The sequence below is a fragment of the Anopheles maculipalpis genome, chromosome 2RL (genome assembly GCF_943734695.1).
Source record: "Anopheles maculipalpis chromosome 2RL, idAnoMacuDA_375_x, whole genome shotgun sequence".
Taxonomy (NCBI): Eukaryota; Metazoa; Arthropoda; class Insecta; order Diptera; family Culicidae; genus Anopheles; species Anopheles maculipalpis.
In genome coordinates this window covers 21010329-21025175 of record NC_064871.1, presented here as the reverse complement: position 1 = coordinate 21025175, position 14847 = coordinate 21010329, and the positions used below count along the sequence as shown (strand labels likewise).

Here is a 14847-nt window from a genome sequence, read left to right as displayed (position 1 = left end):
GTTCCAGTCATCCTCAGTGTGTCTTTTGCGGCGAATCTTTCTCAGGCAAAAAAAAGAAGGATCAAACAGGCATATCACCCTTCCACCCCAGTGTGTGATCCCGCGTGTGTGTGTCTTTATATGAAGCCGAAAAATTTCACAAATTATAGGTTTCTCTTCTTTGAACCTTTGATGCAAACGTGCTCGGCACACATCACGACCCGCCGCTATAAAAAAAAATATAGAAGATTCCCTATGCTCTTGGATGATTGAGGAACAAACAAAAGATGCTAGAATTGTGAATCACTTTTGAAAATAAAATAAAAAAACTTTCAAATCTTTCCCATTTTTTAAAGTTAATTTAATACCCTATTAGCGATAGTATTGAATTATATTTTGAGAGAAAATCTTTTTGCTTTTAATTCTCTTCTGGCCTAACCTGAATCAGAATCAGAAAATCTTCTCCAATTACAAATAAAAGCTCTAACCAAAAAGGTAGTTTTTCTACGCGGACTGCGCCGCCGCGATCGTGCATAAAAAGATGATGAATGCAATGCAGTAGCAACATAAAATGAAAAATTCGTAGAACTATTTTTTTAACTCTAGAAGTTTTTAAACGGCTCCACCTGAAAAGGCTTGGTATATTGAAAAATATAGAAAACCATGAAGGAGCAAAGCGACTACGTTGACGTATAGAGCGCGCGCGCGATGTTTCCTTTTATTTCATTAACGGTGCTTTTCTCGCAGCACGATCAACATCACCCGTCGTCTGTTTCTTTGTGTGTTTGTGTGTAAAGAATGCAGCAGCCCTAGGAGTCCCGAGGAATGATGATGATGATGATGATGATGGTTAGAGTTGGGGTTTGTGCGGTTTCACCAGGTCAATCCACGCGCGCGCTGGTGCCCTTTTACATTCATTCCCATCCAAACTCATATCCCGCTATTCCGGGGTTGGAAAAGAAAGGAAGCAGCAGTTCGTCAGCGAACTGGCTCGCCACGCAGAATCGGCAAAGAGCTCAGGGGTTCAATAGTAGAGTAATGATGCAATAGTCCACCCCTCCCCCCCCACAGCTCTTCGATCGCTCCAAATAAAAAGCGCGATCGGAAACGAGAAAGAGAGAGCCCATGAATAGAGGGTCCCAATTTCTATCCCCCAATCAAACAGACACACTACTCAACAACAACTTGCAGACCACCTTTCGTGAACTTGTGCCGCATCGTGTCTGGCGGGACGACGACGTGCTTTGGAAATCTACAAAGAGATCCCCATTCAAACTATTTGCACCATTTCTTTGCCCACCCGTCTGACTCGCGAGAAAGCAAAGCACAGTTCTGAACACCTTCTCTATCGAAAGAAAATTGAAACTATAGCTCTCTAAATACGACTTCGCGAGTTCATGAAGAGAACCCCAGAAGGTATAAGGGGAGCGCAGCCGCAAAAATAAGCTTATTTATCTCGTCTATCCTTAAAAATCGTACCTCCTGAAGAAAAAGTTAGGAATGGCACAGAGGAACGCGAGAGTCATCCCTCTAAAAGCCCACTTTAAGAACTAGGGGTGCCCCAATAAAGGTTTGCACAGCAAAAAGGAGCTTACAAACCATGCGGGCGATCGCACCTTCTTGATGCTGTCTTCAGAAACACCGGGTGAAGTGTTGCCAGGGATGAGATGTGAGAGGTTCCGTTATAAGAGAGGGGAAGTGGACGTTAAAAAAGGTGGTGGTGGTGGTACTTGCAATCATCAGTGGTTGAGGAATTCCCCTTAAGCATTCGTTAACCTGAACAACTCTTTACGAGACCAAGATAGAAAGCAGGAGTACACACACACACACTTCACGATTCGCAAGGAATTTTTATTGCAATATTTGAACTAACAAGTCGAGAGGGCACTGTAAGGATGATCGTGAATTTAATCAAGCGAATGTTATAACATTTTCCTATTTGATCGATGATGATCGCTGTTTTTGATGTTAGAATACCTTTTTTCTGCGATTAGTGGGAGTGTATTATTGATTTCACGCAGCCATTTGAGTAGAATGTTAATCGATTGTTATTCGTCTTAAAGCTTACCGTATCATCCTGCAAACCAATATCGGGATAAATACTTAAATCCTCTTACCGTACACACCCGTAGGTGAGCTTCTTACCCCTGGCTGGCGCTTAAAGATCAGCGAATATATCCCCGTGAATGTGAAGAAGGGATCTCAGATGATAATAGCGTCCGGATCTCGTCTGAATCTTGCCATCCTTCCCCTCAATCATGTGTGTTGGATCTATTGTCTGAAACGAAACTTGTGCTCCCAGGGGATATACGACACCACCACCAGTCAAAAACTGAACAGAACATTGTGTAACTCTCATCTCTTCACTTCCGCATTGACATCCAACGTCGTCTTCCTTATCTGTTTCGGAAGGATTTCGATGTCAAGTGGTGTTTTTAGAGGGAGTAGAAACACAATTTAATCTGCGGTTCGCTTGCCATTCGGTGTGACACGGGTATTTTCGCATCCAAGCACAACCCAAATCCTTAAAACCGAGCACACTTGGCAAGTTTTTACCAACACCCAAAACAAAAAACTTTCTTTCCTTTTAGCGTGTGGAAAGAAGAAGCGCCCGTGTGTTGTACTTGAAGAGTGCTCTGTTCTTTTCGGGGGTTGTTAACTTGAATGAATATCGAATCATGTATCTCGTGCCGTCGACCGAATTTTAGTATGAATTCTACATTGAGACTTTCGCTTCGTTTCTACCACCAAATACCACAAACATACCGTTTCCGTTGGGATCGTTCATGGAGGAAGCGTGCGACATGGAAGACGGTGGACCTTGTTGCATTTGTTGCGATCCGGCACTCGAGGATCCAACTCCCATCTGCTGTTCCATCTGTTGTTGCTGTTGCTGCTGCTGCTGCTGTTGTTGATGTGCCTGTTGCTGCTGTTGTTGTTGTTGTTGCTGCTGCTGTTGTTGCTGTAGAGATGATGCATGATGCAAGTGTTGTCCCCCGCCAATTATTAAACCACCGAGAGACGACGATCCGGGTGGTGGTGCCAGTGACGTTACGACCGTTGTTCCGTGGGACGATTGTTGGGATGGTGGTGGTGGTCCTTGCTGTTGCAAGGAACCGGGTGTTCCTGGTGGCGGCGGTCCCAAATTGGACACATGGTGCAATGCCGAATGGTGATGCGCCTCGAGCGGTACCGGCTGGAGCGTGATGAGCGAGGCTGGTGGCAGCTGATGGGCAACATGTGCTGCTGGCTTGCCGTAGGACGGATGCATGATCAGGTTGTTGTTTTCGGTGAGATGATGCCCGGTGACGACCGGGTAGCTCATGCTGTAACCACCGCTCGACGAAACCGCCGTGGTGTAGGATGAAGCGGCCACATTGAGAAGATGTTGCGTTTGGGCGTCCTGTTGCAGTTGTTGCTGTTGTTGAGCGACCACATCCGACGATTGATGCGGTTGCTGCTGCTGTTGCTGATGTTGACTTGTCGGAAGCATTTTGAATGTGCGGCGCTCAACACGAGAATCGTTTGCAGGTTGTTAAAGTAAATGCCTTTTTAGAGAAGTTTTCTATAACTGCCTACTAATTCCTATTGCTAATTGCTCTTTCTAAATATTACTTCCACAAATGAGTACTTTTTTCCTTCCTATTCTTTATTGCTGGTGGTAATCTTTCGAGATTTTATCCTAGTATTTGGTTGGTATCGGGTTGAATATCTAACGGAGGCTATTTTATCGACTTCAGTTCAATAATACACCTGCTCCACTAACGTTAGGAGAGATTTGATTATTTGTATATTTTTTGGTTTGTAAATCAAATGTAAATCAAAGAGAGAGATCTATCGGCGTTTTGGTAAATGCAGTTATGAATTATTGCAGTTGGTTACTTCACTTCTAAATATGCTTCTATAAACTGAGACAATCCTCCTCTCTGACGATGTTGAAATTGAAAATAAGCAATTGAAATGTGATAGAATGATTTTAAATACATATATAAATAAACCTTACGACAACTTAAAGAGGTAAAAATCTATCTCTGCGGTTCTAATATTGCTTACTGAAGGAGTATCGTTCGATTCAAGGACCTATCACCTAGTTTTCTTAGACGATTAATTGCGTTGAGCTGTAAGTAAGAAAGAAAGATAAGAAACGAATCATTAGTTGTTTGGTAAATTCAAGTTGGGAATGGAAACGAACTAATATAAATTATATTCTACATATTAGAAAGGCGGTCCGAGACGATAAAGATGAGATGCGACAACGGCGCCGTTCTTCACACAGCAGAACCGTGGTTCAAATTCCATCCGGACCGTGTTCCGGCGTGAGGACTTGAGTATCCAACTAGGTGGGATATACCAGCAAGTTTAGTAATAAGATGGCCCCAGCATGTCCTCGAAGGTCGGTTAAGCTAAGAAGAAGACATCTAAAACGACGAATATTTTGTCAGCGACCTACTAAGCGCAGATCAACCAGGAGGACAAGCAAACAACACCAAATACATTCCACTAGAATTGTCGCTGGATAAAATGCTGTTTCTTACACTTCTCAAACGTTCCTATGCAATCGGCAACATCCACAAGAAGCGGAACTGTTATGGAACGGATGAGGTATTTTCCACCATACAGACCCAGCCACGGGGCCAAAAGCTACCACCTTCATCCTTTATTCTCACCAACCATAACCTGTTTTGTCGGTGTTTTTCTCGCACAGTTGGCTCGCTCAAATAATACACCAAAAAAGAAAATGGAAAACGGCGCTCGTTTTTTGCACATTGCAAACACCCTTGAAGAAGAAAAACACGAAACATAGTCCCCCTCCTGAAGAGAGAAACATCTCGCAGCTGAAGAACACACGAGAGACACGATCGTTGATCGATTATGTTTGAGGCAAAAGTAATTCAACGGCAGCTGTTGCCAGGGCAAGTGAGCATATGTATGTTGGCACTATTGTGCGTAACCCCCGTATAGCGCTGTGCAGAGAAGCATTGCGCAATTTCCTTTTCCTTCCATTTATCTAATGATCGCGCGCTGCACAACGATCCATGTGCGTTGTGAGGAAGATAAACGACTAATATGTGTAAGAAAGGAAAGCAAACGAAACAGGATTACAAGAAGTAGTCCAGTTCATGATGTAATGAATAAAACTGGAATTCAGTTGGATATCGCGCTGTGGAGATTGAATTTTATATGCAGACGTAAGAGGAGGACTAGTTCACCCTGATCATACCCTTTTGTAGATCACTTCATTTGGGGTGAGGGGTCAATGACTCGTATTACCGTCCAACTCCCCTGAAAAGTGCAGCACGAGAATTTCTTGTTTAGTTTAAAAACAGTAAAAACAAGCTTTCTGCAAAAACACACCCGCAACGAAAAGATTCAAGGGCAAAAACAAGGAAACGGCAGGCACCAACCAAACACCAGAGAATGGGTGAATTACAGGTTTGTACTTCGTATCGGTGGGATCGAGGGGGACGGGGGGAGAAGAGGAAACACAGGGCGTACTTTGTATGCCTTTTTCGTCTCCTCCTTCTCCTTACGTAACACCTGAGAGATGAGCGCATGAGAGAGATGAAGGAAGAATGTGTATCTGCAAGAAATTCTTCAGCAACCTTACCACCGGAGTGCGGCGGCGGCGCGAACTTGTCAAGAAGATGCCGCCGACCTGCTGCGGTACACAACACATCACCACACAAGAGAGCAGCATCAGCAAACAAACAAGTAGAGTTCATTCATTCGGTGCAAAACGGTACTTCAACCATCTCTCCTTGCCCGATGGATGACTGCTTCAGACCAAAGGAACCCCACATGCAGCAACATAGCAGCAGCCGGCGGCAGCGCCAAAAAAGACACACAACAGGGACCGACAAGAAAGTAACTTCTTCTCCATGGTAAGGCGGTAGTAGTGCCACAGTAATGCGCCCCCCCCCCCCCCCCTGTACTAACCTTAAACCCTCGCGAGCCTCGTGTGTGTGTGTGTGTCTAGAGGAAATGGTGTTCTTCCTTCATACACCACACACCAAGGGGAAGACAACGACGACGACGATGCGTTGGATCAGATGTATTTTACATGCGCCTCTGCTGTGTGAATGCACTTTCATGTCTCCTTCTCTCTCTCGCGCGCGCGCTTTGGGTCGTTCCAAATGGGTCCAAAGGGCTGTTACAGAAAACAGGTTTCCAAAATGTCTATGTCAACCCCGTGTGGGGAGAGATGTGGGAACTCCCCCTCTCTCTCTCTCTCTCTCTCTCTCTCTCTCTCTTCCTCTGTAAGTTTTTCCCTGGGTGATGATGATCATATGCTTGATCGCCAACACCACCATTTTGTGTATTGAATACAGTATTGTAACTAACTTTGTAATATGTAGACTTCAAACATAGTTTAGATTGGTGCAAATCGTTATCATCCCCAAGAAAATCCAACGCCCCAAAAATCCAAGTACGAATTCCGCAGTCAGAAGCGAGATGATCGTAAACTTCTCCTGCAATCGGGTGTCATTGACCGAACCACCACCACATCCCCTCGGGAGGCTAAGCAATTCGCGATATAGTTTCATTCACCTCGAGCCTCAACAAACACACATAAGACAAGGTTGATCTTCTCCCGGCACGAAACGAGAATAAGGAGTTCCACTAATACTCCAATTCCTTCAAGAAACATTGCCAAAGTTCAACAACAGCAACGTGAGCGCTGTATATCTAAAACAAAAAAAAAAACCTCCGATTTGCTTACCAGAATTGATTCTCAAGTCTTTGTTTAGCTCAACACGCGCAAGAAGAATGGCTTTGTGTTCTATATCTTACTTTCGATGGCACTTTGTGTTGCTAACTTACGACCAGACCCAACAGCCAACAACAGAGCGCGGAGTGTTTCTGCTCCAGTGAACATCACCCATAGGCGGCACACACTTTACCGGACATTGTTCCTAACTGCTTGGCTACAACAAGCAGCAGTAGTAGTAGCAGAGTGGACTCCGCATCCAAAGGTCCCCCCCACACACAGAAAATGGATTCACGGTCTACCACACCATCATCGCCAGCATCCCCCCGCGTGCGCTACTTCTTCTCGCCTTCTTTCTCCCCTATAATCCTTGCAGCTCTCCTCTTGGCTCATTCCAATTCAATGTTGTGTTTCCTTTGGGTGAGAAGGCCTTAGAACCCCCCCCCCCCCCCTTCTTCTATCATCATAAATAATTCCACCGTCATGAAATCGGTATTACACACCATACACACACACACAAACGGGAGGGCAACGCAGCAAGAAGAGACTCACAAAACAAGAACTTTTCCTCCCGTGGGCTTTTGCCTACTTCTTATAAATGCAACTTTTTAGCGTCGCGAACTAACTATCCCCCCTTCGTTTGGGTGGTGGTGCTGGTGGGTGGTTTGTGTACAGCGAGAAGCGACTTGTAAAAAAAAGTCATTACTCGCCACCTCTGCACGTTTCGCCGTTCGGATATCAACAATTTCATCCGTAAGTTTATCGGCAAAGAACCCTCTGATCAGCTCTTTCTTAAGAAGGGTTTCCCTCCCATCTGGATCAACAAGAACCTCCCCTTCAGTTTTATGTCTTTACTGCCAGAGATCGTTTTGGCGTAGTTAATTTTCAACAGCAGCCCCAACACAGGGGGGGGGGCAATAATAATATACTATCGAGGGCAGCAATACTTTCTGTACAGAAACCAGAGGACCAAATGCCACCCAGTCAATGTAAGCAATGTGACTGTATTTTTTCAAATGGACAGAATTCGGCCACGAAAGATCATTTCCAATAGCGTTCTGTAACTGGAGTCAACACACGTTCAAGTAAGGCTTAGGGAGAGGAAGGAAGCTTAAGTATTGTACACAGCCCTACAACTCTGGGGTTAGCCCTTAACGGTGGAATTCAAATCTTCACGGGCGGAAGAAAACTTGCTTGCACAGCAGCAACACCAGAGAGCAGCAAGGCGGCAAATCGTCGGTACCGTCGTCTTCCTACCACAGTAGAACCCGCTCCGGAACAATCACCACACCATCAACCCCCCCCCCCCCCCCCCCTCTCCTTATCAAACAGAGAAACGTGACTTCGTCAGCAGTTTTTAGTTTATACGCTTTTTTAAAGTACACCACACAATCTCGCTGACTTCTCAAACATCATCAGATCTCGCGGTTCGTTCGTCGGATGCATGAAAATCTCGATCATTGGCCAATAGTGAGTTGGTTGGCTACCACCCCACACCAAGTAACAACCCAATTCCCTCTTCCTTCTCCCTCGCATGAGCGCATTTCTTTTGCTTTTATAATACTTGCCCCGCAGCACTGTCGACTTTCTTCTTCAAACTAAAACGAAGGCGCGCGCGCGCCTTGGTTTATCCATGGTGTTTTTTTTTCACCAAAGGAACTCTCTTGCTCCTGCTGTGGGGGGGGGGGGGGGGGGGGGAGAGAAAGGGAGACACCACACACACCAGAGGAGATATGACTTCTCCCTTAGTTGGTTTTAAACCGGATTTAACGGGGGTTTGTGCCGCAACGAGAACGATTTTTAAAACGTCACAGGTTGGGGAGACCTACTGCCCAACCACATGCCGCATTCCGTCGTGGTGCTTGCTGTAAGGTGAGTCGTCTCCAAGCAGCATCATCACACCAAAGCCCACAAGTATTCTCTCGAGCAAACACCCGTTACACAAATACCGATCAGAAGAAAATCGCGCGATCGACTTCCTTTCTTCGCGGGTTGTAAAGACACGTTGCTGCACACTGTGAAGTTTACAGACTCGAAGGTTAGGCACGATATGCCGTAACCTTCTTTTGTCAGACCATGGAGAAAAGGAGGGTTATTTCGGAAACGGAGAACCACCTTCGTGTAGAACAAGGGGAAACAATACGAGACACAATATGCAGGCTCACATTACAGCCTCCTTGATAGTAATAAGACCATTTCATAATAACTTAATCGTACCACACATCACCACCGTAAGAAATTCTTAGCTGACTTCATTCCCTCTTCCGATCAGCTGTTGTGTAGCTGTTTCGTTTTACATGCCATCGGAGCCATCCAAGTACCGAGAAAGCAAAGGCCAAAGAAATATTACACCTTAGATGTAATGATGATGATTCTGGTTTGAGAGATACCACGAAAGAAAGCTGATGCGGAAGAATGTTGGAATCCAATGTCTCAAAGGAGAGAGAGAGATACAAGAAAAACACACGATTTACAATATATTTCATTAAACATAAAAAGACACACTGCTGCCCACTAGCCAGCCAGCACCGCCACAAACACGTTAAGAGAGAACCAAAAGAGGTTTCCACACCATTTGTAAATAGAAGGTACAAACTTCTACAACAAATGTTTGACACATGTTGCCGCGGTCGACGAAAGAAACAAGTTAAACGGCAAATCTCCACGGTACTCTTCTTCTTGTGGGTTATTAACGAGGACAATCCAGCGAGCAACCCAAAAAAAAGGTCAACGTTTTGAAGCACCCAGAAAACCTTGACAGTGAAGAAGGTGGCAATAAAGGTCGGGGTGTGTGCGAGCGCGCGCACACGCGGGTGTCTGTGGTTTGGAAGACGCGAACATTAGAAAAGTATCGCTCGCGCGCCCACCAACCCCCGGGGTGAGGGGGTAGGAGGTGGGGTACACACAGTTTTTGAGGGTGAATGTATAATAGCAACACCGAGCTGTTTTGTAGCTGCCTTTTCTGTGTATAGGTGGGCACAACCGACGATCGTTAGTAGATGGTTTCCTTCTTCCTGCATTATTGTTCGGCCGTTGCGTCTCGTCAAACGTTGGAGAGCGCGCGCACCACCGCCATTCTACGTGAGAAAGGCCCGTGGTTCGCGGCCTTAGGCTAAGGTTAAGGCCACAAAGACCGGATGATTCGATGGGTGGGTGGGTTGGTTGATGGGAAAGCTGTACACACGAGACCGGGGGGGGGTTCGTCGACAACGTAATCCTTCAAACAATTCCATACAATCACATCATTCCGCGTTCAGAGCTATGCGCCCCAAAAGGTGGTGATCGTCAAAGTTGCAGACAAAATATAGTTGTTCCACGGAAATTTAGTACAACCTTCGGAAAGTTTATGTAATGTCATTCCTAAAGCATTTTGGTATCAACAATAATTGATATCGTTATCCGACTCCAGCATAAAAGATTGCCACAATCGTTTCCCGATCGCGCGACTAATCTGTAAAAGCTATGTTTTCTATTTGATTGCATTTTTCTTCAGCACAACACAATCAATACAGAGCATAGAAAGACGGAACACGGAATTCAATTCCAATTCCAAGTGCGTAGTGTACCGCTGTCTAAGCCCTGTCTTCCTCTCTCTCCGATCGGTACTAAACCTTCAGGAAGAAATGGCAAAAGTGATTAACCTCTAACGGAACGCGCGCCCGCCCGCGGGAAGATCATCTCCTCTTGGTGTTTTCCACATTCAACGTTTTCCAGAGCAAGCGCGTAATGAGGAAAGAAGAGTTCAGAGATCTGTTGTTGCCCTTTAACAGCCTCCTCCTTCAGGAGCTTCGGGTTAGCTCTGATGGCTGCAAGATCTAAGATCTCGTCGTCGTACAATAATAAGGCCACAAGACGTCATTCGGAGAGTTTACCGGTTGTGACGGATCATTCTAATGTTGAACAAACTCTGTTTTATTTGAGATGGAATGTCTAATAGGGCAAAAAAAAAAACGAAGAACGTTGGTTCAAGAAATACAGATTTTTCACACCACCATTTCACTATTTGCGAACAAATGGAACTATTAGTTATCCAAATGTGTGTCCATCTTACAAGTACGGAGTGAACTTTGCATGCCCCTGACAAAGCGAATATGTCCATTTCGATGTGCAAGAAAAACTTTTCCCTACACCAAAGCAATTTACATCTATTATTGCTAGCTCATTGATGATGATCATGATGGTGATGGAATGGTGGCGGTGAATCTTGATCAAATTAACAATTGCTGATTAATGTTCGATTCTTCTTGATCCCCGCGCGTGTGTTTCTGTGCTGGAATTGTGTAAGGTGTTCTCTCCTCCTTTGACTTTACTCAATTTCTCTCCACTTCCATCATATCTTGATGAATAATAAAAACACGATGATGACGAGGAAAATGACTTTATCTCCTATACTTTACCATCAGGAGAGAGGAGATCGGTTAGGTTTGCTTTTGATGCACATTTACTTTCCACCTCTTGGATTTCCGCTATCCACAAAGTTGTATCCCCCCCACACAACACACAACACCTAGAGACTACTAGAGCTTCGATTGTCAACAGATGATGATTTGCTCACGTCATTTTGCTGTGTCCTCGCAGCAGCAGCAGCAGCAGCAACGAACAGTACACGTCTAGGTTCGATTGATGGAGTTGCGATGAGTAAGAGATCTAAAATGTATGATGTGCGAAAGAAACGAGTCGTATATGTTGATGATGAATAATAGTTGTTGGGATAGCTTGTGGGTTGCCCCTCGACAGGGGTGGCTCTTGACCGTACACACATACACACAGAGGCACGCATGATCCACCATGCTCCACTTGCTCGCGCGACTGTGCTAGGCGGCGAATAGTTCAACGACCGTTTGACAAGAGCGTTCTCTCCTGGGGTCTCTTTGTGTGTACTGTTTTTTTTTCTTTCTATTTCCATTACGCGAGGCAGCTTTCAAGATGATCTTTTCACCTGCCAAGGAGGTGATGAGTAGGATTTGCAACTTCTTTTCGTGACAAATCAGTTTAAATATTGCCTCGATCTAGTTTCAAACCTCATCAATAGAAGTATTCATTTTCCCAATTTTTTCACAATAAAGAACAAATGAACCAGCGGAAAAGATGCTTATTGCCCTTCTCCCAAGTCTTCCTTTACCACTTTCACTGCGCAAGAGAGTAAACCCTACTGCAACGTAAACAAAGATTTGATTTCGTTCATCTTTCACACGGAGAAAATGGATTTTCCCTCGAAAGAACAACTTGCGTTTTCTGCTGTTGTCTAACCTCAAAACAACACTACTAGGTTGCATCATATTTTCCTTTCCTTCATAAGCGTTTTTTCTCCCATAAGCAAGGAAAGGAAAAGTTGGGAAGTCTTCAAAAACAAAGGCTAAGGGACAGGGGTGTTAGAGAACCATCTTTGTTCCAAAGCTAGCCACGCTTATGATTTTTACGCCACATTTTAAATAACTGAGCTTCGTTCGTTGCACGATCAACCAAACCAAAGACTTCTGGATAGGAAGAGTAGTAGCTTCGCTGTATTACGCCTATCTTCACACGCTCGAAACAATAGCACAGAAGAACTGGGCTGAGAGTTGGCCACAGTAGTTCAGGGGCATGTGTAAAAAAAAATACAAATCTCGGAAGAACATCATCAGGGGGAGGAGGGGGGGCGGGTTGGTGGTGTCCGATGTCTCGTCGTTTCCGTATCACTCGCGCGGGTGTGTGTGACTATAATGATGGGAATTTGGAAGCAAAAATTCAATGCCAACGAAAGAAAAAGGTTTTGTTTCGAGACGAGAAAACTCATTTAGGAGAACTCGAACAAAATGCACTTTCATCCACAATGTAAACATGAGCGAAATGCTAAAGAAATTAACTTTGAATTTTATTTGGAAGATTTTAAAAATTAAATAGAACTGATCGTTTGCGCGTTCTGTTGACTGTCAGACGTACCCACACATAGGCCGGGACAAGTGCAATATTAGTTACAAACACACAACATTGCCCTCATCTCGACCGATGCGTAGACCTGATGGTGTTGTGCAAACCTCCTCCGGTGTGATATAAAATATGAAAATCAGATGCATTTTCCACAAGGAACTTGCAGAGTTTTCCTTTATATCGCAGAGTAGACACTTGAATTCGAACTTCACAATTTAAAACCTTCACATTTTCTGAGCTCAGTGGACTCCCCTCTTAAATCTGATCTGTTGACGATCATCCGAGAATAAGTCTGACTTTTCTGCTCATAATACATGGGATACAAAGAGTGGGGGAGGGGAGGTGGGGGGCGGGGTGTGTGCTAAATTTGCTTGCCTAGCTCGTCATTAAGACAAAGGTCCAAGGTCCGCACGCCCGCAGAAGCTGATGAATTGTAACTGGACACCTTTTCAAGATCACCTCACCACCTCTCACGAAACATCCTCTCCTACCGTCTACCATGTCCAGAAGAATTAGCCTGCGATGGTAATAGGATACATGCCACACACACACAAATGCAGTCGGATGTGACTCTGATTACACCCTTTGAGTAAAACTTCCCGCCATAGTAAGTAGCATCATCTCAAGAGAATTCTTGAATGTTTCTGCAAAAAAAGCAATCTATTCTTGCCTTAATTCTTGCCAGATCAGGACAGGCGATCACCCAAGAGGTGTGCAATAAACGCGAAGTGTAAAATCCTAACTGTGCACTCTCCCCCTCTCAAAATATGGACCCAATTTCTTATCTTCATTATTCCCTTCCGCTTTGTTTACTTTACAGACTCACGTGTGTGACAACAGGGGCAGAAGCGCCCGCTCCACATACACATCATCAACACCAAAAATTCGTCTGCTGCGAGTAACGGTGATATCGAAAAGAATCTCCTCCCTTCCCCATTCTGATGGGTCGTCTCACTTCACTAGCCACAAAAATCACGATGGTCATCGATTGCCTTTATCCACAAAAAAAAATAAATGCAACAGAGCAGCCAGAAGAACCAACACGGGGAAGAGCTGAACGATCTGCTGCTGCTCCGATCGCTTGGCTGGAGGAACATGTTACACGCGCGTCTTTTCTTATAACGGGGTTCAGGTCACCACCTTTTTTCTCACCCACTTGCGAGAGTCTTCCGCGTCCCAAAAACCAATCGGCACAAGGGTGGAGAGAGGAAGGAACATAAAGGGGGATGAGGGACACACTTTGGTCGTGATGATGAGGATGGTGGTAGCACAACACAACAACAAGCTCGGAAAGCACACACTCTGGGGTGTGTACAACAGTGCGGAAAAAAAGTTTGGAGATAGTTCGACGACAACGATTTGGGGAGAGAACATGTGGATCTCGCGCGTGTGTGTGTGTGTGTGATCGAGAGGATGTTGGGGGGGGGGGGGGGGGATCCCCCCTCCTCTTCGCGTATTTCGCGTTACCTAGTGATGGCGATGATTTGGGGTGCGAGACAGGAGACGTAACGCGACATAAAGAAACACGCGCCCTCGTACGAGGCACAATTTTGCCGTTATGGCTAACAGTACCTTCGATTTTCATCCCCGGGGAGTGGGCAATAAGCAGCAAACCAGAGAGCCATCAACAGTGTGGTTTAGTATGTAACTACCGATCGGATTAGAATATGCACAACACCAAGCGCAAAGGAGGAATCTAAATTCTCGCATGTCGCACTTTAACCTAGAGTTATACAAGAAGATTATTGCAGCAGATGTTAACCCAAAAACAATACATTTTCAAATAAATCAAAGCGACCTAGTAATCTATCTTCCGAAGAGCACTCAGCACTAAATAATAAAAATACTCGCCAATGATACACAGGATATGCGCACCAAACACGATTGGTTATTTCACACACTGTAAAACCCTTCTACTAGAATTCAACCCACTTCTGTTCGCTTTATAGCCCTAATTTTCCTACGCTAAAGCAAACACAAAGCTTAAGCTTCATTTCCCTCACTTATCATGACCATAAAGTTCACGGGTCGTCGTTTTTCTCGCTATGCTGTGAAGAGGGGCCAACGCGCGCGAGTACCGTAAGCGATCGATTACGCGCTGCACGTTCCAAACCATCGAAACATAGCAGCAGCCCTGGGGGGGTTGAGAGGTTAGTTACGACACCAGACGAGATCACCGCGATCACTCGGCTTGCTCTCTTTCTCTCTCTCCATTGCTCCGATTCATACACATCCATCCCTTGTCATTC

The 14847-nt window shown here is 45.1% G+C and overlaps 1 protein-coding gene across 1 annotated transcript; it reads right to left on the bottom strand.

Annotated features, from left to right (window-relative positions):
- Positions 1–2695: 2695 nt before the first annotated feature.
- On the bottom strand, positions 2696–3472 carry LOC126565349 (putative uncharacterized protein DDB_G0288537). The gene has a single exon (XM_050222526.1). The coding sequence runs from the start codon at positions 3470–3472 to the stop codon at positions 2696–2698; it is 777 nt and encodes a 258-aa protein (XP_050078483.1).
- Between the last annotated feature and the right edge of the window lie 11375 nt (positions 3473–14847).